The 26,994-nt window shown below is 40.1% G+C and overlaps 1 protein-coding gene and 1 long non-coding RNA gene across 3 annotated transcripts; one reads left to right on the top strand and one right to left on the bottom strand.

Moving 5' to 3' along the window:
• Positions 1-11,964: 11,964 nt before the first annotated feature.
• On the bottom strand, positions 11,965-20,265 carry LOC122086794 (double-strand break repair protein MRE11-like). Its single transcript, XM_042655751.1, has 5 exons — positions 20,120-20,265; positions 19,529-19,572; positions 17,429-17,564; positions 17,006-17,163; positions 11,965-12,247 (listed from the first exon to the last, which is right to left on the bottom strand). Exons 2-5 carry the CDS (start codon positions 19,543-19,545, stop codon positions 11,965-11,967), a joined length of 594 nt encoding a protein of 197 aa, XP_042511685.1. The 5' UTR covers positions 19,546-19,572; positions 20,120-20,265.
• A 1,272-nt stretch (positions 20,266-21,537) lies between these two features.
• Positions 21,538-24,863, top strand: LOC122087657. Of its 2 annotated transcripts, XR_006142801.1 has the most exons (3): positions 21,538-23,008; positions 23,730-23,855; positions 24,496-24,863. It is a non-coding gene; the product is annotated as an uncharacterized LOC122087657 (long non-coding RNA). The 2 variants fall into 2 exon arrangements; XR_006142800.1 differs by having other exon boundaries at positions 21,538-22,146; positions 23,730-24,863.
• Positions 24,864-26,994: the final 2,131 nt, after the last annotated feature.

Raw genomic sequence — 26,994 nt, 5'->3', positions numbered from 1 at the left:
AGAATCGATGGAGGGTTGAGATGGGTGAAAGAGAATAAAGAAATGGGTATCTCACCCCCTCAGGTTTTGGGTATCACACCCCTCAAAGGTTTAGGCATCTCACCTCTCAATAACAGTTTTTTAGCTAAAGAATAATCACTCGATAATTCATTCATTCAAATCTGAAATTATAAGTACATAGGCTCCTCTATTTATAGAGGGCAGAATAGCAATTAAACTACTACTACGAGCTAGTTTCCCAATAGGACTAGGTACACAGGCTCCTCTATTTATAGAGGGCAGAATAGCAATCAAACTACTACTAAGAGCTAGTTTCCCAATAGGACTAGACACTCCTACTACAACTAGGAATTTAAAATAAGACTAGGACTTGACTTTATGACTCCAACATGGAGTAGGACTAACTAACTAATAGTCCATATAGGACTTTACAACCGACCAATGGCTTAATGGGCCTTTATTGAATTAAATAGCAACTAACTAAACTAATTAATTAAATCTCGTTTTTTTACCTTCTACCCATATTTTAGGCCCATTAAAGAAAACCCATGGGATCAAAGGCTCAACACATACATAACACAACCCAAGGCTTATTTGCAATAAAATAAACTCAAGTGACTTATCTACATCACTCCTCTTCTAATTTTCTATTTCAGTTTGGCCCTACTATTTATTTTCCTCTCTTTTAAGTGCTTAAGTGTTTCTGAAATTACAAGAATACCACTCAACCATTAAATTGAGATATTTTATAATTCTTGTAGGCCCTAAGTGATCCGATTTCTATCTTTGGAACCCAGATCTGCATCAAGTGGTATGCATCAGGCCAGCAACATCACAAAGAAGTGAAGAAGAAAGACAGTTCCAAGTTCCTGCTGACAAAGGATCTCAGGTTGTAGGAGGACAATTATTCTAGGAACTTCAGATCAATTAAGAGTTAAATCCAGTTTTCTTTTAGATCTTCTAATTCGTTTCTTCTTCTTTTTTCTGTATTAGAGAAGCTAGAATAAAAGTTGCTATATTTGTAACTAGGGACAATAGAAGGTTCGACTTTTTCGTTCAAATTGAAAAGAGTTTTAGAATCAGTCATTAGAAATTAAATTCGTTCAGTAACTTCCTAGATTCTGTTTTTTAGCTTTTTGGAAGTCTTAATGATGCAGAATTCCAGCAAAAGGAGAAGAAGAACCAGTTGTTTGGGGTTTGGTTCAGTTTTCTGGGTCAAACTGAACCTGTGGTTCAAGATTGGTTCAAGTTAGAATTAATTCAAGTCCCCTATGGGTTATATGGGCCATGGGCTTAATATTTTTGAGTTTTCTATTGTATTGGGTCCAATCTATAAGCACAAATATAAAGGATTTGAGACCTATAAAAAAATAACACTTGGTCGCCTTGTTCGAGTTAAGGAGGTTGACTTGCCGCCTAAGCACTTAGGCAGCTATCCACCGCCTTGGTTCGCCTTGGCGACGTGCCAACAAATAGGACCACAACTTGTATTAAAACTGGCAAACTACTTAGAGTCAAATTAAAACCAAAGTAAAGAACCAATAAAGTAAATAATCTTAAATAACAATGACTTAACTAGACGAATCACAAACTAACTTTATCGACATAACAAAGACTCCCACTCGCTTTCATGATACAACTCCCTCTCACCGTACACTAGAACACTCTCCCTCAAGCTATATATATATATATATATCGTGTAGGCTTCTTCTTGTAACAACAAAGATAGATATAACCAACAAAACCAAACTTGATGGATATATCAGTTGTAGAAGCCCGTGACCAACAACAAAACATTCCCATCACAATAATATTATAATTCATAAGCACATCAGCCATCAGCACGGTAGTGGAGAAAAATCTTCATGTCGAAAAAATCCAGACAGCAACGAGCAAAATAAGCAATAGAGAACACCAACCGCAAGCCAAAAATATCATAGCAGCAACGACAACATCATAAGCCCTTCACAAGGAAGGTAAGTATTAATCTTCACAAAAAAGACAAATATAAGTGTAGCATAAGTTGCTGTGAACCGCTAATAACAACATAAGGTAGTTGCGAAACACAAGTAACAGCACAATGTAGCTTCGAACCACAACTAACAGCATAAGGTTGCAGGGAACCACAAGTAACAATCTCGTTACTGCAAACCACAACCAAATATGTTGCTGATGATAAGAGCAGATGACATGAACAACAAACATCAAACTCGGCCTTATCCCAACTAAATGGGGTCGACCACATGGATCCGAGCAAACCAAAAATAAAAGAAAAATAATAAGAAGAGAACATCGGAACAACAACAATAACTCAACAATATGCCACCTATATGGGGTCAGCTACATGGATCCTTACCCTCCTAACAGCTCTATTCGAGGTCATACTTGAGTCAAGACCTAAACTATGCATGTATTTGCTGTAAGAATTGAACAAAGTTTATTGAATGAAATTGGAGCTTGTTTGCTCCCAAAAACTGAGAGATTGTGTCAACAGCTGAGATAGCTGTGGGTGAGAGGCCAAAGACTGAGATAGCCTACCCCCACCCACAACTATCCATCGATCTCCATTGTTTCCCTTTACTGTTCTTCTATTTCAGAGAGGTATTCCTACTGCTCAAACCCCACAGAAGCTGCTTGAAGACCCTCTACGGTTGCTGATCAAGAGACACCAATATTCCTCCATCGAAATCAGATTTCCCAGATTTTCTGAGAAGTGGTTCGAAGCCTGATTTTCCCAGATCTGTAACCTGATCACAGCAGGCTTTTGAGGACTTGATCAATCCACTAGGAGCAACCTTTGACCAGCCTTGGAAGGCCATCCAAGGCCTGTAGTTGCGGCAGTGAGTTTTATCCCAAAAGTTCCTTTTTCAAGCCCTAGTTCAAGAAAAATCATGTCTCACAAGTCAGCCAGCAGAATTTGACCTCCTACATAGGCCTTTCATTCAATCCAAAATGCAGGTTCATCTGTGCCCTGCTTTGCGAGATACAGGTTACCCCAATTTTGACCTAATTTGTGTTTTATTTACTCAGTATACTTCTATCCACATTTGAGTCTACTATTTGTTTATTGTTTGGAGCCTATTGTAACTATTATATGGGGTTGATTACCATCTGTAGTCTTCCTTACATCAGGAAGTGAAGTTGAAAAAAAAAAAAGGACCATACTGGAATGTCAGAAGAAGATCAAAGGACAGCCCAAGTGGGCATTGGTGTGCTGAGATCACTTTAGGGAACCGAATAGGAGTTGTTTCTGTTCTTTGCCATTTCTGTGGCTGGTGCTTGTTGCTGCATGTACTCAACTCTGGATAAGTTGAAGCCCATCTAGTTATCTTTTTCTCTGTTTTCTCTTTCCCACCTTAATTACTATTTTGTGACTGCTTGCTGGCTGTGGAATTGCGACTGATAAGTGGACATAATTCTGACTGTGGGATAGATGGTGCTGGTACTCATTTCGCTTCTGATTTTATTACCTTGAAATTAAAGGAAAATAAGTATCTGAACTAATTACTTGTGAGCCACTTGAATTACTGTCCTAATTAAATGATTACATGAAATTATTTGACACCACAGCCAATGACAATAATCAGGCATAGAGTTGCAATTCAATGGAGAATTGGTTGAAGAAAATAAGGAAAATGAAAAGCAACAATATCATTCTTTATATGTTGGCATAGAGTTGCAATCAATGGAGAATTGGTTGAAGAAAATAAGGAACATGAGAAGCAACAATCTCATTCTTTATATGTTGTAATTTCCTGAAAGAGATAAACTACTAGATGCTATCAATATAAATAATAAAATGTTCAAGGAAGATGAGATCCAGAAGATCCAACTAGGGACATTAAACAAGCTGTAAGGATCAAAAAAGCTCAAGTTTTGGCAAAATTAGGGATTGAATTATAGAGGAATGGGTTGGTAAGAATGAAAGATATATGAATACAGGTATTGCAAGCAAGAAATAATGGTTCATGGTAAAATTAGAAACATGAGGTATAATGCTGCCAGAAAAGAAGCTAAGAAGATTGTGGGGATAGCTAGGGCTAAGAAATATAAAGATCTATACATTAATGTAAACACAAAAGAAGGGGGAAAAGCTATATGTAAGATAGCTAAAATGAAAGAAAGGAAAAGTAGCGATTTCAACCATGTGAGATATATCAAAAGTGCTGATGGAAGACCACTGCTTAGGGATGAGAACATTATGAAAAGATGGGATGAATATATTTGTGACCAACTAAATGGAGATAGTTCGAATAGGAATGACCCGGAAGATAGCATTATGCATCAAGATACCACATGTCATATATATATATATATATATGAAAGGTTAGAAGGCGGAAGTCAAAGAAGCCTTAAGAAAGATGAAAGTAGGCAAGACACCAAGACCAGATGAGGTCCCGATAGAAGTGTGGAAGAGCCTAGGAATATGTGTTAACCAATTTGTTTACCAAGATTATGAACACAAGGAAAATTCCAAATGAAGGGAGGAGAAGCATTGTAGTTCCGATATACAAAAATAGGAAACATTCAGAGCTACAATAACTATAGCAGCATAAAACTAATGAGTCATACTATGAAAATGTGGGAGAAGGTTATTGAAGCCTAGATGAAAAGAGAGACTTATATCTCGGATAATCAATTTGGTTTTATGCCAAGTTAATCCACAACAAAAGCTATTTACCTACTGAGGAGGCTCATGGAAAGACATAAAGCCTACAAGAAAGATCTCCTTATGGTCTTTATTGACTTAGAAAAAGCCTACGACAGAGTCCCAAGATATTTAATCTGATATGTTCTAGTGAAGAGAGAGGTGCCAAGTAAATATGTGAATATAATTAGATGTATAAAGGTGTGGTGACTAGTGTGAGATCTGTGGGAGGTCAAGGCAATGAATTCCCAATTACAATTAGGTTACATCAGGGATCTGCCTTAAGCCCTTATTTGTTTGCGCTTATCATGGATGATTTAACCAAAAGCATCCAAGATGAGGTCCCGTGGTGTATGCTCTTTGCTGATGATATCGTTTTGGTAGATAAGACAAAAACAATTATAACACTAAGTTGGAGCTATGGAGATCAATTTTAGAAAAAAATAAGTTTTAAGATTAATAGATCAAAGACAGAGTATATGATGTGTAACTTTAGTCACACTATGATGGATAACGATACAGCGAAAATTGAAGAGAGAGAGATACCACATAGTGACTATTTCAGATATCTAGGGTCAACCATAAAAAAAGAAACTGACAAAGGATGATATTTTACATAGAATTAAAATGGGATAGATGAAGTGGAGAGGTGCATCCGAAGTGTTGTGTGACCAACGTATCCCTTTAAAACTCAAGAAAAATTTCTATAGGACTGTTGTACAACTAGCTATATTGTATGGGGCGGAATGTTGGGCAGTTGAGAAGTGTCCTATAAAGAAGTTGTGTAGCAAAGAAGAGGATATTAAGATGGATGTGAGGCAAAACTAGGAATGATAAAGTAAGGACTAAGGAATGAACATTTTAAAGTTGATTTGGGAGTTTCCCCAATCAATGACAAGCTCTGAGAAAGTCATTTGAGGTGATATGGCCATGTCCAATAGAGGCCAAGGGATGCCCTAATAAGGAGGAGTGATCTGATTCCAATTAAAGGAGCTAAAACAGCTAGGGGCTGACTTAAAATGACCATAGCAGAATAGTGAAGAATGGCATACATTGTTTAGGTCTTGTCCTAAAGTATGACTTCTGATAGAGCCGACTGGAGAGTAAAGATCCATGTAGCTGACCCAATTAAGTTGGGTTAAGGTTAGTTTGTTGTTGTTGTGGTAAAACTAGAAACAATAATTAGGTTTGCATTTTGAAGGTGAGACATGGATAAAACATGAACAGATGGATGGCTAGAAAAGTTGGAAAATTGATGGAGAAATTGATAAAAAAAAATTTATTGAAATCTCCAAAATAAAACCTATAGAGTTGAGTGGATTTCCAAAGTTTTAGGTTAAAAAAATAAATTAAAAAAAAAAACCTATTTGAATCTCCCACGATCGTTGCTTTGGAGCGGCCTACCTAGGCTCATTTGGTTTCCCACTCAGCCAGCAACCTCAATGCCTCCAATTTTGTTCACCTGCTCTCTCCCCAGTCGTCGTCTTGCACCATCGCCCCTTGGTCGCCAGCCAGGCTCGCAAGGCCAGCCACCGCCTGAAGTGCCTGGCTCTCTAGGCTAACGTCGATTTGCTGCCGACTGCATGACCAACAGCCTGTCAAGCTGCCATCTATGTTCGGAAGGCAACCACTATGTTGTTACCCTCCATAAAGCCGACGCCCTCCATCATGGTTGTCCATAGTTTTTAAGGAACTGCTAAGGCGTCGCCTTACCAGCGCCGTGTCGCTGATGCAGTCTATAGATGGTAAGGCAGTGCTCTGCCTTATGTGAAGTAGTGCCTTATGGGTTTTTTTTTTTTTTTTAAACACATTTTAAAATTACTTGATGAAGATTCCAAATATAGATTTTTTATTGGTAGGTGTATGGTTTTGTTAACACTTGAGATGTATGGGATCAGCTTTACTCCACCAAAAATAACCAAAACAAACAAAACAAAAACATGATTCATAAACAAGGTTTGGATTTTGTCAAGGGTTTTAAGAAGGGGCTTTGAGAAGGAATCAAGGAACAAGGAAGAACCACTGATCCAAGCGACCATTTTGCTCCAGCAACTGTGAGCTTGCTCCCATAGCAGTGAGCTTCATTCTTCTTTGACAAGAGTAGAAGTGTAGTGGATGATCTTAGGGCTTAGGCACTCATTTTGGCATCATAGAGGTAAGTATAATAAATACTTGTATTTTTTATCTTATTTTCTTTATATTTATAATTTTGTTTCATAATTATGTATTTATATTATATGTTAATATGTTATGATGATTGATGATTGATGAAGATGAACTTAGTTTATTCACTTTATTGATTTGTTTTCTTAACGAATATCTTACATTGGTATGAATATGAACCTTTAATATTTATTTAATATATGAGTAATAGGATTCAACTGGGATTTGAGCCAAATACATTGGTTTTATAAAAAAAATTACACAAGAACGCTTTAGTCAATAAAGCGACGCTTTATGCCCGCCTTATCACCATAGTTGTCATGGCGTCGCCAAGGCGGCGATTTGGCGTTCTGGCTGAAAAAGTTCATGGCAGCGCTACGATTTACATGACTCACAAATGGCGGTCGCCATTGGCTGATAGGCGTCGCTATGGCACCGCCATGGACGCCAGGTCATGCCTGATTCACTAGGCGGTCGATTTTTTGTAAAATGCAAAGTGATTTTGATAGGGCTATGTTGATTTTTGATGATTTGATGTTGCTTAGTGTTGGTTTTATATGTTATAGGGTATATATTGTAGGCTTGTAGCATGCTAAATAACTTTAGAAAATAGGGGAAATAAAAAAATAGCATACTAAATAACTTTAGAAAATATGAAAAATAAAAAAGAACACATAGGCGATTTGACCGCCATGGCAAAACCATAACGGGCGATTCATGGCCAAATCGATTAGCCACCCCTCCACCGCCTTGGATCGATTTGACGCCGTGACAACTATGCTTATCACTAAGGCGCTCCGAAAGACCCTCAACCGCCTCTATCGCCTTACCGCCTTAAAAACTATGGACCTATCGGTATTACTCTGTATGGCAACTAGAGCATAAATCACCCCTGACTCTTGACACTCTCTTTCAAATTGTTGTTGATTTAAAATGTTGAGTATTTTGGTGGGGATGTGTTTAGATGTACTTCGTTTGCGTTCTGGAACCCTAACTTCCCTAAGGGCACTGGGGGTCAGTCTAATCTTCTTCCCTTTGAACTCAAAGATAGGTGTTAGACTTCCCGTAATTGGTGACATCCCGATCATATAACCAGGGTCTACCTAGGATGATGTGGGCAACATCCATTTCTAGGACATCACACCACACTCGATCCTTATATCCTGCAAAGTGTAGGGGAACTAAACACCTCAGATTAACGGGAATGGTGGACTGATCAACCCAGGCAACCTTGTAAGGCTTGGGGTGGGGTTCAGGTTTGAGGCCCATTCGAGCAACAGCGCTCTTGGCAACCACATTCATGCAACTCCCGCTGTCTATGGCGATGCGGCAATTCTTGCCCTGATGACATGTGTAAGTGATGAACATATTAGTTCGTCGCCAATCATCACTACTCCTAGGTTGTGAGACCATGCAACGCACAATGCCAAGCTTGAGGTCACCGGACTCCTCGGTGTCCTCATCAGATATGGTCTCATCAGGTCTATAGTCCTCATACTCATGGTCCTGAAACCCCTCTTGGTCACCTTCTTCAGGGGTCTACTCTCCGACATAAAGTTGGGACACTCTCTGGAGAAGTGACCAAACCCGCGATACTTGAAGCACTGTTGTTGCCCAATACTCTTGGGTGCTTCTCCTAAAATTCCTTTACCCTTGTTGTCAAATTGACGTTGTGGTGCAGCAGTGGGTTTTGGGAATCCAGTTGAGCCTTGGGGTGGTTTTCTAAATTAGGACTCCCCAGCTTGGTAGCTCTTCCTCTAAGAATAAGTTCTCATGGAGGATTCCACCTCAAGGGCTATCCTAAAGACCTGTGGAACGTCTTGCACCAGGTGGGGTGCCATATGAGACTGAATTTCGGAGTTGAGTCTAGTAAGGAATCTGGATAGTGTCTGCTCAACATCCTCCCGAATACGGTTTCTAATTTTCAATTCATTGAACTTGCTCATGTATTCGGTCACAGTCAACTTTCTATGCTTCAAGGTATTCATTTCATTTAACAACTGGAGCCTATAAGTGATAGGCAAGAATTCCCTCTTAAGCCGCTCTTGCATCTCTATCCAGGTAGTGATTAGCTCAAGTCCTAGGTGGTCCTCCTGGTACTCCAGGTCTGTCCAGAAGTCCTGGACAGCTCCAATAAGCTTGAACTTAACAAATCGGTAGCAGACTTCCTATGGCATATCGTAGAAATCACAGTACCTATCCATCTGCTTGATCCAATCCAGAAGAATCCTAGCATCAATCTGACCATCATAGGTAGGGGCATCTACCTTAATCATCCGTCTGACATCAAAGCCCCTATCAGGATGCTCATAACCCTCATCATCTCCATATTGGGTTTGGCATCTTGGCGGTGGGCCTCGACCCCTACCCAGATCCCTACCACTCCCTAGGCCTTGGAAGTTATCCCCTATCTGGTCATAACCATCAGTCTAGTTATTCTCATTTACTTCCTTAGGGTTAGGGCCTCTGTCCCTAGGTTCAGTGCCAATTGTGTTACGACCTTGCCGTCCATCAGGGTTTTGGGCACTTGTCTCAAGGGCAGCCAACTCGATGTAAGGGCTTGGAGATGGGCAGCTTGTGTTTCCTGTATGGCTTAGACAGCTTTCATGAATTCAGCCAATTGTTCATATTGGGTAGAGGCGCTAGGAGGGTCAGATATATCCTGATATGCTCTACCACTACGAGTGGACATAAGGAGATGGGCAGCCAAGGTACGGTTGCCACCAAAGACTCAAGGTCTACTCAGAATCTCCAATTGAGACAAGTAGTTAGTCCTTTCAATCTTGGGGTCAAAAATCTCCCTCTCAAGTATGTGCTTTTGGAGGGAATAGTGTCTAATGCTATTTGGTCCCGCCAACTTAAGAAAGAAAAGGGTGTCCTCTAATCAATGGTATCGCTCTCTTAGCTCAGACTCGACTATGGACAGATGGTGACGGAGGCTAGACCTCGAAAGGTAAGACATGTAAACAAGGGACAGCAGTACCTAATTACCCTAAACCTAGACAAAACCATGCTCTGATACCAAGATGATGTAGGGGGTTCCTAGGTGACTAGGTTTCCTACAAGGTTAACTAGCCAAGTAGGGTAGACTCAAGGGGCTTAGATTGGACAGGGTAAGGGGAGCTCAGCAAATAAGATTGATACGCAAGTAAAGTGAGATGAATGAATAATGTAGCAATGAACAATAATCGTCTAAGCATAAAAGCACATAAACTCACTCAAGTTTCAAGTGGGAATATGGGGTAGGGAACATGGCAGCAACTATGTGTTAAGTTTAGCACGAGTCTATCAAAACATTAAGCAAACTAAGTAAACCAAACAATGCCTAAAATCAACCAACTAATGAAAGGTAAAACAGCAGAAGTTTCTTTAGGGAAAACAATAAGTATTGGCTTAAAAAAAGAAAAGGTAGATGTTCAGATTTCAATTTGGACTAATGGAGGTAATGGGAGGCCAATGAATGTAGAACAGGGGGTTCTTTACTTACTTCCTTGTTGTCTGAGGTCTGAGGAGAAGAGATCTCGAGGTCCTCCAAGATAAAGAGTTGCAGCCCACCCTACTTGATAAAGAACAGCAGTCCCGATTGTTGGAGAAGTTCCAGCTGCAACCCAGTTGGGGGTTTTCTTGATGGAGATAATCTCTAATGATGGTGAACAATTTCTGCAATAGGGCAGCAGCTACTGGGAAGACAGAAAACAGAAAAGAGAGGGGTGAAGGTCGAGAAAAGGAGAAGGAGAATGGCAGAGAGAACCGTGAGAGATGAGAAGAGGGAGAGGGCAACGAGAGAGAATAATTCGTAGGGGGATTTGGGGGGGCTGTTTTGCCTTCATTCATTGAACTAGAACCTTGGCCAATGGCCTTACATAAATAAGAGACTAATTACTAAAAAGAAAAGATTATTCGAGGAATGCTATTCCATAAACAAAGAAACTCTCTAAAAAGAAATCAATAGGATAATTACTTAGTTTCCTAATTAACTTAAAGACTCAAATAAACAAAATCCTATGAAATAAAACTACTACACTATTAGATTTGGTGAGGGCCACACAATCTTGGCAAAATTTGGAAGGAGAGGACTTGATCCAGCGTTGGAAAGGCTGGATCGAGCCTTCCTTTCTTCTTCTTCTTTCTTCTTTTTCCTTCTTCTAATCCTCCAGCCACAAAGAAGGTTGGGTCTTCTTCTTTCTTCTGTTGTACGTCTAGATGTCCCCATCACATAAGGACTTGAATCGACTATTGACAAGCTTCCTTCGACCAAAACCTCAGCCCAAATTGATCTACCCTGAGGGAGACCGATCAACTTCACTAGGGATGTAACTACTGCCCAGAAACAGAGTAGTTCCAAAAAAGAAAAAAAAAATACAGCAGGAAAAGTAAGGAAGCATAAGAAAGAAGAAGATAAGAAGGGAAAAGAAAGTGAATTTCAGAGAGGGAGGAAGAGAGAATCAGCAGCCATGGTTTCAAACCAAAGAAACTATCTCATTCAATTTCAATTCAAAAATTCAAGTCTGTCTTCACTACTGTGTTACATGGCTATAAAAAGGAAAATTAAAACCTAACAATGGAAACTAATCAACATGGAAACTAATTAATTTAGCAACTGACATAAAATTTAAATCTTCCTACTAACTTGACCACACCCTACACTAACAATAAAGGAAGCAAATCAAATTACTAAATTAACTCCAAACTTCCCACGCCTGACTGCATCAACTCTCCCGGTCTCGGTCTTAAAAGAACTCGACTCTATTGAGTTAGGTCATGCTTCCAAGATACCCTTGTAAATCACTCGTCAATGAGGTGGCACATATCTCAAAGTAGATGACAAGAACATAACTCCAAGAGGAGAGAGAATAGGATGACATGTCACTAGAGCAGGAGTCAGTCGACGACGTGGCATGTCTGATAACTCGTATAGCTGCTTCACCTTGGTGTTCTGTGCACCATCGTAGAGAATACTTGCATGTTGTTGCCAAAATCACCCTAGAAGAATGTCGCAGTGCACCAATGGGGTGACAAAGCAAGATACATGGTATTGTAATGGCCCAAACTGTAGATGTACTTAAACAACTGCATTGGCTTCTTCTCGAGCTGTGGGTCGAACCTTGCACTTGAATCTTCTTGAAAAGTTGCTTCTGCGGAAGGTTATGTGCTCAAACAAGTTCAGCAGAGATGAAGTTTGCTTCTACCCCGGTATCAACAACTGTATGAATATCAGTAGGATCAGAACCGTGCAGAAGAGTACCCTTTTGTCTGAAAAGAGGAGCCTTGCCAATTAGTCTCTTTGAGAAGGATGTAAGACTAGCTGAATGAATTTTTATATCATCATCATCATAGTCAATATCATCTGCATCGAGGGAATAAAGATGTAAATCAGGATCAACATCATCACTCTTCTCTGTTGGTTGCTTCTTTGTTACATTCACAGAACGAGTCCTATTGGGGCACTTGTTGGAGTAGTGACACTTCTCGCCACAACTATGGCATTTGATGTTCTTCACCCAATCACTATCCTTATTGAACTCTAGCCTTTTTTCTTCAACTATGCGAACTTCAGTCTTCTTTTCCTCCATACGTGGTGAAGGTCTATAAACTGAAAGAGTCTTGAGCATACTTTTTCAATAAAAGGACTTCTCTTCAGTTGTCTCGGCATAAGCTGTTGCCAAATCAACGGACTTGAAATCCGTGTTAACTAATTCGAGTCGGATATTAAGACTTAGCCCACTGATATATTGCATCACCCATTGTTGGTATGTTTCCTGAAGTCGACACCTTAAAGATAGTTTATGGAATTCGAGGGTGTAAGTGTCCACATCCTTGTTGCCTTGTTGAAAATTAAGTAATTTATAAAACATCACCTTCTCATAATTAAGAAGGATAAATTTCTCAATCAGGATCTACTTCATAACCTCCCAATTGATAACGGGTCCAAGTCTTCTAACAAACCTTACATGTAGTACATCATCCCACCATAAACATGTATACCCAATAAACTTGGTGAGGATGAGTTCACACTTCTCATCCGGAAGAGATTTATAAGCAAAAATTCTCTCCAATTTCAAAAGTCAGTCAAGGAATTCTTTAGGTCTATTTTCACCACTGAACTCTGGAACTTCAACTTTGATGCTATAATCTCTGTCAGAAAATTATCGTGTAACATCCTAAGGGGACAATTGGATTAAGTTGTTGCCAATGAGGCGTATCTTCGACCCGTAAGGTATTGAACTGAGGAGGTGGTGTAGAGGATCATTCTTCAGCTCGCTTGTCAGAGCTCTTCATAAAAGCAGTCATCTCTTCCATAAACTAGACAAACTTGGCTTCATTCCTCTCAAACCTAGCTTCAGTATTCTATTGATTATCACGCAGTACCCGTTGACCCTCAGCTAACTCACAACACAATTTTTGTAGCTCGACATTCGTGACATGACCTGCCATGGCTAGGAAATTCGCTCTTAAACCACTTAATGCGGATCAAAGATTCCAAAAGCTGGAATCGGATCGCCTAATGCCCACAATTATGACAAAATATTTCAATTTAATGGTTGAGTGGCAATCTTGTAATTTCAGAAACAATCATGCACATCCTATGTAAAATAATAGGTGAGGGGGACAAAGTGGAATAGAAAGTTAGAAGAGGAGGTTCTGGAACTAGTAAAGGAAATGAAGGAAACAGTATAACACAAGTAGAAAAAGAAGGGTTTAACTGTAAATATAACAAATTAGGTCACTTAAGAATAAAAGAAGAAATAATCTTCTTCCTTCTCACGATACTAACCAGCAAACGGCGGAAAACAGATCCTGGTTCAACAAAGGGATCTTTCTCCAACGAAGATCAATCAAACTGAAATTCAGGGATCAAGTTCCTAACTCAAAACCCCTTTTATTCCAGTCAACAAAAAGGTCCAAAGATCCAGCTGCAGCAAGGTATCTCCCCCTTGAAGTGGACTTCGGCCAAGAGACTTAAGGACTTGAATCGCCTATTGACAAGCTTCCTTCGACCAAAACCTCAGCCCAAACAGATCTACCCTGAGGGAGATCAATCAACCTCACTAGGGAGGTAACTACTACCTAGAAATAGAGTAGTTCCAGAAAAGAAAAAAATATAGCAGGAAAAGTAAGGAAGAATAAGAAAGAAGATAAGAAGGGAAAAGAAAGTGAATTTCAAAGAGGGAGGAAGAGAGAATCGGTAGCCATGGTTTCAAACCAAAGAAACTATCTCGTTCAATTTCAATTCAAAACTTCAAGTCTGTCTTCACTACTGTGTTACATGGCTATAAAAAGGAAAATTAAAACCTACCAATGGAAACTAATTAACATAGAAACTAATTAATTTAGCAACTGAAATAAAATCTAAATCTTCCTACTAACTTGACCACACCCTACACTAACAATAAAGGAAGCAAATCAAATTACTAAATTAATTCCAAATTTCTCACACCTAACTGCATCACTAGTCAGTTTAGGTTTTCCAATTAGTTAAGGATTAGGTTAGGCCTTTCCTTTTTAGTGTTTGAGTCAATTTTGAGTCTCCTATATAAGTTTGTGAGGGGCTACAGAATTGAATACGAATTTGATTGAATGAAAGTTTATTTTTGTTCCCTGCAAAATTATTCCCTAAGAAAGGAGGATCATCAGCTGAGATAGCTGAGGGTGAGAGACCCCAGCTGAGATCGCCATTCCCCTACCCCCATTCTTCCCTTCATTCTTTTATTTCTGTTTTGTTCATACTATCTATCCCTAAATCTGATTTTTATTGAATTTACAAAAGATCCTACCTAGGATTAGATCATTTCTAATCCAACCTTATTAATTGGTATTAGAGCCAACCTAACCGATGGAGCCACGTGATTTTCAAAGAAATATTACTTCATACATGTTCCTTGATTGGGTAAAGGAATTGAACGTCTACTTTGATTCCCACAACCTGACAGAGACCCAATGACTTCAATATGTTTGATCCCAAATGAGTGATTGTGCTCGTATCAATTGGAGAATCCATGAAAGGCAACTTCAAGCTCAAGGAAGGGAGCCTAGAACTTGGGAGGAGATGAAGTATGAGTTGGCGGGCATATAAATATCTAAACGGGAACAAAGTATGTACTTCCCTCCACCAAAGTTCCCTCCAATTACACCCCAAAAGCCACCCACAGGTGACAAGAGCATGAAGGAATTGTTAGACCACGTGGCCACTATGTTGCAACAAATTGAAGAGGAGCAACAAAAGAAGACACCTTCGACCAATGAACCAAAGTCAGAAGTTGATGTTAGTGCTGATGAAAATCCAACAACTCCCACTGACAAGGGAGAGTTAGTCATTAATGTTCCTATCAGAGAGACTGAAATTGTGGAGGTCAAGAACACAGTGGTTGAAGGCGTTCATGTGGATGATCCCATGGATATATTTGAGGTTGTTAAAGCTAAGCATATGGAGTTCGTCATCCCATTAAACTGTCTTGAAGATCAAGCTCATCACATTCTAGACTACATCCTTATTATCAAAAAGCTATCTGAATTTTTCTACGGCTTGAAGAGGGACGTGCACCATGCTATAATCACCCTCACACTCTACAAAATTCAATGATGATTTTTTTCTATGAGAGGGCAAATAGATGTAGATAAGTCACTTAATGGGCTTATTTTATTGCAAATAAGACTTGGGTTGGATTATACATGGGCCTTTGATCCCATGTGTTTTCTTTATAATGGGCCACTTTAATAGGCCTAAAATATGGGTAGAAAGTAGGAAAACGAGATTTAACCCATGTTTTAAGTCTATTTTCTTTGTTATTTCAATTTTCTAGTCAATTTAGGTTTCCCAATTAATTAAGGATTGGGTTAGGCCTTTCCTTCTTAGTGTTTGAGTCAGTTTTGAGTCTTCTATATAAGTTTGTAAGGGGCTACAGAATTGAACACGAATTTGATTAAATGAAAGTTTATTTTTGTTGTCTACAAAATTACTCCCTAAGAAAGGATGATCATCAGCTGAGATAGTTGAGTGTGAGAGACCCAAGCTGAGATAGCCATTCCCCTACCCCCATTCTTGCCTTCATTCTTTTATTTCTGTTTTGTTCATACTATCTGTCCCTAAATCTGATTTTTATTGAATTTACTAAAGATCCTACCTGAGATTGGATCACTTACATTCCCAACCTCCAAGGTCTTGTTTCCCAAAACCCATTCTGTGAGAGTTAAACTCAGATCTCAGGACTTCCATCATTTCAACCACAAGACCACTTTGCAGGTCTAAATAATACTTCATTCATTTGCCCTTTGGATTCTGTTATCAGCTACCTTGATAGGGTTGGTAGTCGCGATTCCTCCCTTTGAGTTTCAGATCGATCCATTTCTGTTTGATGGATATTCTTCATAAGAGTTAAATACGGTTGCCACTGGTCATGTTTGGAAGCCAAGAGGTTCATGATAACTTTTCTCCTCTTCCATGTTATTAAATTTTGAAGTGATTCCCCCATATTACCCTCCCTTTGTCTCATTATTCCCTTATATCCTTATTTTTTTTTTCACATTCCAAGATTACCCCTCCCCACTTATACGTTACCTTCCACATACTTAGTTACTTAATGCTCTTCTCTTGTAGTTTGAACTTCCAATGAATTACAGCATCGCCACTGTTTGTTACATTCCCTTATAAAGTGCTGGATTGTATAAAAGTTACACATTTGCCATTATTTTTGCATTTTGAGCCTTTGCTAGCTTGGGTGGGCCCATAGTGAACCGAACAGAGTATTTTGACCCTAGGATCACATCAAAGAGTGCGTGTAGCATGAGACTAAGGTTACGGTGAGGAAAAACCCTCCATATTAGCGTTAGAGGGTGTCACCATCCACCTTGAGGGATCAAACAATTGATCATGACCCCAAGCAGTCATAGATGGACAGAAAGGTCAAGAACCTCATTCATCCGAGGCCAAGGTATGAGTAGGTGCCACATGGGTAAAAACACCCCCATGACCAAGCCCTGCTCTATTTCTGCCCCACAGTACAATTTCCATTTTTGAGATATTTGATATTTCCTTGTGATTGTTGCTTTCTGGCTGTGGCAAGTGTGAGGAAGTTTGTTACATTTGGATAGACTGATAAAGTGATCTAGTGGTGAGTGGCACTGTTGGTTGCATCTTTGCTTCTACATGGAAAGAAATTGAAAGGGCAACTTAAGTGAATAGAAAGAAAATCATACATGTTTGCAAAGTTCATCGTCTGATCACTGACAACTTGAAACTGCACTGGTCGATCATTGAGACAATAGCGGCGGAGGATTTCAATGGTCTTAACTAGAGTTGTCCTTGAAGGCTTATTCTCATGGAAAAGATCACCTCCAAGAAGTACAAAATCTACCTGCAACCAACATTGAAAATCTACCAGCTTGAAAATATTAATCAAAAAATAAAGATAAATTAACAGTCGGTACAAGTGTCATAGCAAGCAGACTAATGAAGCAGCATTAGTTGGAGCTCTCAGAAAGGCTGGAAGCGGGAGTAAGATTAGGAATAGAACCTAGAATTAATAACAGACCAGTATGACAGGAACAAAATTTAGCACCACATATCTAAGCTGTTCATAAATCTGAGTAGTAGACAAGAAGACATCAGATAATTATTACCTGTTTTTGCTCAGCTATTGAGCATATCTCCTCAAATGCCTGAAACGAATCATGTCGACGTACTTCATCCTTCTCCATATAACCCAGATGACAATCAGTTGCAACAAGCACTCTGATTGTGCTGCTGACATCCTCCCTGTAAGTTCTTTTATCCATTAGACCAATGAGAAAGTATTACTGGAATCTAGCATTTACAGGAAACACATAGGATAAACCATCAAACACAGAACTCCACCAATGTAATTTACCAGCTGCACACTATTCATATCATACAATCCTATTCATATAATCAGTTAAATCCTTAATCCCTAATGGATCCAGATCATGATGTAGAACTGAATTGAAAGATTCAAACAGTCCCAATTAACAAGATCTCATATCAGGGAATAATCCAGTTTCAAGAACAACTTAGGCTGGAACAAAACAGATGGCCAAAAGGGTAGGAACCTAAGGTCAAGCGTGAGGCATAGGATGGCTAAAATCTACTGATAATCTGAACCTATTTGAAAGTTCAAACCAGCAAGTATGAGTAAGGCTATTAACCGCAGAACTGTGGGTATAGAAACAGGAAACAGATAATATTAGTTCTAAAAAAGTTGAATATAGACTGATAATTGGTCTGTAATATATAGGAACAGAACCACAGATCAATATATAAATCAGCCACCTAAAACTCCTAGTCAATCTCAAGGATTAAAACAAAACAGTATAAAAATAAATATAGTACAGCATCGAAGAGAAATCACATAACAGGGGATCCACATGTCAGAATGGCCTGATTTTTTGATTGAGTTCTCACAGATCAATATATAAATCAGCCACCGAAAACTCCTAGTCGATCTCAAGGATTAAAACAAAACAGTATAAAAATAAATATAGTACAGCAATGAAGAGAAATCACATAACAGGGTATCCACAAGTCAGAATGGCCTGATTTTTTGATTGAGTTCTCTCCTAGGGTGGGAGAAGACTAGACCAAATGATGGGACTCTTCTTATGGTTGGATGGGGCTGGGCTGAAAGGCTTGAGGAACAATTTTTTCTAAATTTCTCAGGAAACAGAATTAAGAATAATTATTTTCTGAGGATAATCTTCCTTGTCAATGGAGTTTAGGATGAGATTAGAACCACAAAATAAATTCAGAACACGAGTAGCACAAGAGCACGAGCAATGGACGATCCAACCAGGCTTCTCACCACAAGGTGTCAATTGGATCACACACCAATTCCTTCCCCTAATCACACACAAGATTCTCCATGGAAGAAGAAGTGCTGCAGCAGCAGAAAGAGTCAAAATCATGGACAGTAGCTTGTCTTTAGGTTGCTTTTATATATAGAAAATAGAAAAGAGTTAGAGACCAATTAGGAAAGACCCCCGATCAGTTGTAGCTTGGATTACAAGACACAATTTTACAGAAATCACCATCTGCATTGAAGACATGCAAAGCACACGATCCAAGGATTAGGTATCAGAGCACTCTGGATCAGGACTGACCTCAATACCCCAGCTTAGCTTTAGCTAGGATTAGCCTATCCCTATTCCATTGTCCCATCCAATCCAGACTTATCCAGGGTGGGATTGATTTGATCCCTGATCCCATTCTGTCAATCCTTGACACCAACAATATAAAATGCAACCAAGAATATTCCCACGGTCTGAGCCTAAAAGGCAACCCAAGCATTAATCTAAACCATATGAAAATTAATTTGTTACAAACCATGACAGTTTGATGTTACCAATCACCCAATCGGATGCTGCAATTGATCACATCAATAGGATCACATGATTGGAGGGACAATAATGTAACAGGATCTCACAGGTGTCTCCTAGTTATGGAGGGCACAGATAAAGGGTAATTTATGCAGCCTTTATGGAAGAGTTGCAATGGTGTTACAAGTATAATATCACAGAAATATTACAGCATCAGAACATCCACTGATGTAAAGACATGAACATGAAATCAACTGAAAAGTGATTACCCCCTCTCATGATGAATTTCCAATGTCCAATCAAATGGGAAGTGGCTTTCTGGGAAAGGCCTTATTCTCTAGAGAACCAGAAATGATGACTCATTTCAAATTTTGAGAAAGTATGGATTACCTTGAAGAGTCTCCCATGTTGCCGAAGCTGTTCCTCAATGGATCCTGCAAGAGGGAAACATTGGAACCATAGGTAAATGAACTAATGCATACAGCACTAACTTGACCTCGAAACTGTTCTCTAATTTTCCATGTTCATATTTAGGTAAAGAAATTATTTAAAAAGAAAATGAGGGGCAGCTACTGAGTTGCCAACAGCTGGATACGGATCAAAATGACATCCATGGCCGCATGTCCCTGCACAAATGGCCTTCAAATGCCTATCCAACTGTTCACAGTTCGACAGCACTCACAATGGCGCCCTCGGAGTGTAAGGACATCAGCTTATATTAGAAGAACACCATAAGAAATGAATATAGATAGATAGTAAGCCAGAGGTACGATCAAGATTAACAAAAATAACACATTTCTACCTGTACATAAGCTGAGAGAGAAGAAGAGAGATGGCGTTTCAATTCAATGACGACAAGATTAAACAGGAAACCCTAGAAAAATCAATATGAATCGCAAGGCAATAAAAATATGAAAGGTAAATTCTGAAAATCTGAAACATGGCGTGATTTGAAATGAGGAACAAGAGGAGGAAGAAGACCTAGAACGGTGATGTTGCAGAGGAAACGGGAAAACCTTCAAACCAGCAACGAATAAATGGTGGCGGGGAATTTAAAATGGCAGAGAGAGTAAAACCTGAGTCCACCATCGTCTACATTACTTTTCAGTGTAGAGGAAGCTGTCCGTGTCTTTTTCCACTTGGACAAGTATACCCTTTTGATGGACATGTATTACGACTTTGTTCAACCCAGGCAACCATCGAGGCCTCCCACGTCTACACACTCGACGACTCAATTCGTAATTTTCTAAAAAATGGAGGGCGTTAATGTAGTCCAAAAGTTCTATCAGTAAACCCCTTCCCCACTAAGGCTATGATTGGTAGCCAAGAAAAAAAAAAAAAAATACACAATTTCTTTGGGTGAAAATTTTTTCTTTCCACTTGACATGTTTTCACTTAATAAAAGATTCTTTTTTTTCAAATTCAAAATTTCTCTTGGGAGTTGTGAAGTTTTCTTTTGCTTCCTTAAAAATTTTCTTGTCAAAAACACAAGAAAACATGAGAAAATATGAAAAAATAATAAGACAAAAAATAATAATTTCCTATGTGTCCATCTCTCTCTTAAAATTCAAAATTTTTTTAATTTTTTTCTTTTTTTCTCTTCCCTTTCTTAATAACCAAACATACATAATTTTTTTATTTTCTTACCATTTCATTTCTTTTCTTTTCTAGATTATTTTTTCCTTTCTTTTCTTTTCTTTTCTTCTCTTGGCTATCAAACATAGCCATAAATGGAGTTTCTATCGATAAACCCTATTTCAAGTTTTCAACATTGTTTCGTTCTGGACGGAGTTGAAATGTGACGGAGCTCTGTGGTCTGTATCTTTGGAAATCATGTTGATATAGCCAAAATAACCTCTCGGTGGGGGCAATGACACGTGTCACTGCTGGGACATGTGTCCTCCGCCAGATGAAGGTTCCAAGAAACCACTCACACTCGAGCACGCTCAATCACCGAGGCACGCCCGCAGAATCACGCGGGATCACGTCGTCTGCATGAGGGGAATATTCCCCCAGAAGGTTGGACGTGTTCTAGTAGGACTCTAAGAGGGAAGAAGGGGAAAGAAAAACCCTAAGGCCGAAAAGCTATATAAGAAGGCACGGAAGAAATGGGAAGGTAAGCTCTGAGACCCTCACCATTACTCCCTTATTGAACTGTGCGGCCGACCCTGACTTGAGCGTCGGAGGACTAACCCCGGACAAAGTTCCGGGCCTCCGTCGTCTGTGTTTGTGTAGGTTGGACTAGCGGGGTTTTTGGCAGCAACAATATTAAATCGATATTAACAGATACTTCCCTTAAATCCATAGTTGGTGGAGCCCATCATTGGTTCCGATCTCTTTATATATAAAATAGGGAAAAGCATTGGAACACCCACATTTGGGCTTCTCATTACCAAACTATCAAGCACTTTTTGTTTAGATTTATAAAATTACTCCAAACAATGATTTCACTTAACTAATGATTTATTTTACTTTGCCCCCTATTACATTCACCTCCATCTTCCACTTCTCCGATCAACTTCTGTGGTGCCTAACCTTCCAACAACCCTCATCCCTCCTTTGCCCTTGCCTTGCCCCGCCTCCTATTTTTGTCAGATATTGTCATTGCCTATCGCCATGCAACACTTGTCGCTGCCTTTTTTCTCTGCTTTTCGACCCCTAAACCCTTGTAAAAAATTGCTTTTACATTTCTCTCACCTTCAGTCTACCTTGTGAATGGAACTCAACTCATTTGCCAAATAGGTCCACTTGGCGGATATGGGTCATATTGGTTCAAGTCCATGTGGAGTTGGGTAGTTTGGCCAACATGGGTGCAAACTCAAGTCAAGTCAAGTGGTGAATTGTATCTATTATCTTTCTCGTAGTGGCTTGTAGACCTCAAAGAGTCATTTGGAAAAGTATATGGTGCAAGGAGAGAGAATGAACAGGATTTCTCTACCAAGGAGAGAGAAATTGTCAAGGGTTTGACAAAGAAGGGTTTTGCTTGCTTGAAGAGAAAGAAGAAGAAGGTATTCTTGAGCTCTTGAAAAAGAAGTGTTGCAGAATTTTGCAAGAGATTTATTCTCACTTTTGGGTCACTTTCTTATAGTTGTTTTGCTACATCTCACACTCTTGTTTTAGCCAATCGATCAAAGCTATGGTTTGTGCGTTTGATTAGGTTCTCCAAGCTTTGGGAGAAATTCTTGGTGGCTTTTAGAGGTGATTTGATAGCATGCTGTTGCGTGGGAGTTAAATAGTTAACCATGTAAATCTTCAAATGCTTGTTATTTCTTTTTCAATCTTGTAGTTCTCTCAAGTTTCGGGCATATGCTTGAGAGGTGAAAATTGTAATCCTTTTACTTTGATTTTTAGTGGATTGTTCTAGGAGTTGCCCTGTGATTTTTTTTCTTCACATAGAAGGGCTTTTCACGTTATATCTTGTGTGTGCTTTATTTGTGTTTATTTTGTTTCCATTCCATTTCTATTTTTGTTATCTATTTGTTTCTTATTTGATTTACACACGTGGGAAGGCTTTTCTGCATCTCTTCCCAACACCCTCGTCCTCACTCCTCCCTCATTCATGCTAATTTCATAGATTTTTCGACTGTTTCTTGTTCGACATCTGGGTGAGATTTCTTCTCCCTATCTCTATCTCTCTTGGAAGGAGGAGGATGGGAGCAGGGGGTGAATGAGGTTGTCGATTGTAGGGGAGCCATCATATTCCATTTTTTTTCTCTACTCGCTGAACTCTGAAGATGCTTTCTCGTTATTGGCCAGTCGTGGGGGTGAGGGAAGATCATGCCACAGGAGTTGGCCGAGATTTTTCAGTTTTTTCCCCCTCTTTAATCTCTGTGGAATTAAGGAAAAGGAGGAAAGAGAGAGGAAGAAGAGGTAGATGCTCTGTGTATTTTTCTGTCCATGACCTCTGAATAGTGAACCCCATGGAAGTTCATGTGAGAATGGTTGAGGTGGTGTACTAGAGAGTGGTAGATGCTTGGAAGGGAGGTAAAAGAAATGGGTAAAAATGTCAGAGATGAATTTGGGGTACTCTTTTGGATAGGTTTTGTAAACTCAACCCTAATTTTAGGTAGTTTTGTTGAGTGAAACATAAGGTGGGTAATCAGTGAAGGGAAGAACTAAAAGTGGATAGTTATGATAGATATGTAAATTTCCCAAGAGGATATAACTGAGTGGTCTTTTTTTTTTGGGGGGGGTAGAAATAAAGGAGTGGTCTCACATGAATATGTTACCGGCCGGTTGCATGGAATCAGTGGGTAGGTACTTTGGTTGGTAAATTAAAATATGGGAAATAGAAAAGGCAAAGTGTTAGTTAATTCTGGTTTTAGTGTTGGGAGGGTTATGAGACATAGGCTGTAGCATCGTAGGGCCGAAGACCAATTTCCTCAAGTGGGGTGGGTGGTGTGACAGTCAAAGTCTGAGGGTCTGATAATTTTTTTTTAATTAATTAATATTATATTATTTAATCATTATTTAGGATAATTTACCATTTATTCTTGCTTAATTGATAAATTTTCTCACATTATCATTTGCGTAGTAAATTCGATGATCAAAGGTAAAGGGAATTAACAATTTCTCTTTTCATCATAAACAGGACAAAAGGGTAGAGAATTGAACAGAGTCACATACCCGTTCGTAGAGACAGAAGGTGGGAAAGCGACTAGTGAGGGATCCACGTGAGATGGAGGCGTAGAGAATCCAACGACGCTGTCAAATCAAGGTCCCCTCAAATTCAAACATAGACATGAATTGTCGTTCTCACTAATATTTTATGGAAATCGTATCCTTGACAGTTTCCTTGTGTGGGAGCTACGCCATAGTAACTCCCTGCCTCCATTAAGCATTTGGTTCCTAGAACTAACTTCTATCTCGCACTTCCTCTCAATTGGTGGAAGTTTTTTTTGGAAAATGAATATATACCTAAAATTTAAAATGTTTTTTTGGCATTTGTTATTTGGAGGTTTATCGGTGCGACAGTTTTTAGATAAGTGGATGGATATCGATCAAGTTTGTGCATTATGTGATTAGAAGGACGAATCAATCTTTCATCTTTTTTTTTCTTTTCGAGTTTTGTGATTGAATTTGGGCAGGATGCCCAATGCCCTCTTGGGGTTCATCCTAAATCCTTGAATGCTTCTTCAGTTGTTGGGCTTGTTAAACATATTTTTTTTTGATCCCCTTTTAGGATCTTTAGTATGGTGGCAATTGTTGTGTAGTTTATTTGGTCCCATTGAAATGCTGTGGTGATAATCATATGAACTCTGAGCCCATGTCGATTTTTTTGTTCATTAATCATTAGTTGTATGACTTGGATCTGTTTAAAGTCTCTAACAATGTTATTATTTCCTCCTTTATCACAGATAATTCAGCATTCATCTTGAACAGGGAAATCTCTCGGCCTTATTTTCCATTTCATGCTTTAGTATGTATTGGGCTTACTAACTTTTTACAACCAGAATCTTTTTAGATATGTAGTGTTCTATTTCATGGTCGATTCAGACTATCTATCATGGAACCTCCACAACACAATCACTAGCTGAAACAAAAGCCGTTGGAGTTTTATATGGACTACGTCAATCGACTACTATGCATTGGGTTGTCATTGAAGTTTAGTTCTCCTCAAAGGACCTACTTCAGCTTATTCCAATACCGTCTCATTCAACTTGGCTGTACTGTTTTAGTATGTATTGGGTTTACTAACTTTTTACAACTAGAATATTTTTGGATATGTGGTGTTCTATTTCATGGTTGATTCAGTCTATCTATCATGGAACCTCCACAGCACAATCACTAGCTGAAACAGAAGCCGTTGGAGTTTTATATGGACTACGTCAATTGACTGCTATGCATTGGGCTATCACTGAAGTCTGGTTCTCCTCAAAGGACCTACTTCAGCTTATTCCAATACCGTCTCATTCAACCTGGCTGTACTATAGTTTTGGGGTTTTTTGGGAAATCTAGGTTCAGTATGAACATCTAAAGTTCTTGTATTAATATAGGGACTACTGATCCTATGAGATACTTACAGGATTTGTACTTCTCTCGGTCCTTGGCCTAGGAAGCTAATGGTTAATGTTGCTGCCGAAAATACGTATGAGCTGATCCTGCACAAGCACAGACGGCAAAGGTCTGGAGCTTTGTCAGGGGTTAGTCCTCCGACGCTCAAGTTAGGGATTGGCCGCACAGTTTTTGTTATAGGAGTAATGGTGTGGGTCTTGATGCTTACCTTTTTCCTTCTTCTCGGGCCCTCTTATATAGCTTTTAGGGCTTAGGGTTTCCCTTTCCTTGGAGGAGTCCTCCTCGGGTCCACCTCCTCTCCTTATAGAGTTCTACTCGGATACGTCCTATCCCCTTCGTGGGGATATTCTCTTCACGCGGTTAACGTGGTAGAGTCCCTGTAGCCTCTGTCAGGTGGGTGACACGTGTCCTTACCCTACTGGGCAGTCAATTTGGCCGTATCAGGAGCCCCCTTACTCCCCTAGGAGACTCTTCCTGTGGGAGTAATCAAATTTTTCGTCATCTTTTCTCTTTTCTTTCTCCTTTTTTTTTTTTTTGCTTCCCTTCAGCTTCGGTTTTAGTTTTGCTTGTGACCGAGACCTTCGGTTAGCCGATATGAAGACCTTCGGTTAGTTCGGCTCGGCCATGCCCAAGCCCCCAACTGAGGTAAGGACCTTCGGTCAGTTCGGCTCGGGCTTGTTCGAGCCCCCCGTTCGAGGTGAGGACCTTCAGTCATGTCTGTTCGGCCTTGGCCGTACTCCCAACTGAGGAGTGGACCTTCGGTCAGTTCGACTTAGCCTTGCTCGAACCCCCGACCGAGGTGAGGACATTCGGTCAGGACCGTTCGGATTTGGCCGAACTCCCAACCGAGGTGAGGACTTTCGTTCAGGTCTGTTCGGCTTTGGCCGAATTCCCAACCGAGGTGAGGACCTTCGATCAGGTCCGTTTGGCTTTTGCCCGAACTCCCAACAGAGGTAAGGACCTTCAGTCAGGTCCGTTCGGCTTTTTCCTGAACTCCCAACCGAGGTAAGGACCTTCGGTCAAGTCCATTCGGCTTTTGCCTGAACTCCCAACCGAGGTAAGGACCTTCGGTCAGGTCCGTTCGACCTTGGCCTGAACTCCCAACCGAGGTGAGGACCTTTGGTCAAGTCCATTCGGGCACAAACCTCGAGGGTTCGTACTCGGTGATGTGGCGGTGCCATTAATGCTTGGGTAGTTGTATCGTTTTTCTTCCATCTATATAGTGTGGGGGTTCATTTGTGGGACACTTTTCTTTTTTCCTTGGAGAGCCTTCCTTCAGTCTCAGTGTTTCCTTCGGAGAGCTTACCCTTGGTCTCGGCTTTCCTTTAGTTGAGCAATACTCCGAAAGTAAGTTCCATGTCTTGTTCATCGGGCTACAGTCCGTCGTCCTCCGAGAGGACAAAGTCTAACCGTAGGCGTCGGAGTCCAGGGGAGGTTCGAGAGATGTCCTCGAACTCCACCGATTTTCCCTCTGCCCGTGACTCATCGTCTGCAGCTTCGACGTCTGGGTCTGAGGGTGGCTCAAACGGTGCAGGATTTAGGGAGAGGATGCTCGATTCCTGAGCGCAGACCCAGGAACCCTGAGAGGTGGAGGCTCTCCACATCGTATCCACCATGGATGAGTCGAAACTAGAGGAGCTGAAGGCCTCCTTAGGTATCTCGGACGCTTTCGAGCTCCGGCTGCCCAGACCGTCTGACTGAGCCAGCTATTAGAACTCCGAAGAGCTATGCTTGTACAAGAAGGCGTTTAAGGCCGGCCTTCGGCTTCCCCTCCATCCCTTCTTCGCCCGAGTTTTTTGGCACTACGGGATTTGTCCGACCCAGCTGACGCCGAATGGATG

The sequence above is a fragment of the Macadamia integrifolia genome, chromosome 8, assembly GCF_013358625.1.
Source record: "Macadamia integrifolia cultivar HAES 741 chromosome 8, SCU_Mint_v3, whole genome shotgun sequence".
NCBI lineage: Eukaryota > Viridiplantae > Streptophyta > Magnoliopsida > Proteales > Proteaceae > Macadamia > Macadamia integrifolia.
This window is presented reverse-complemented; position numbering and strand designations above follow the sequence as displayed.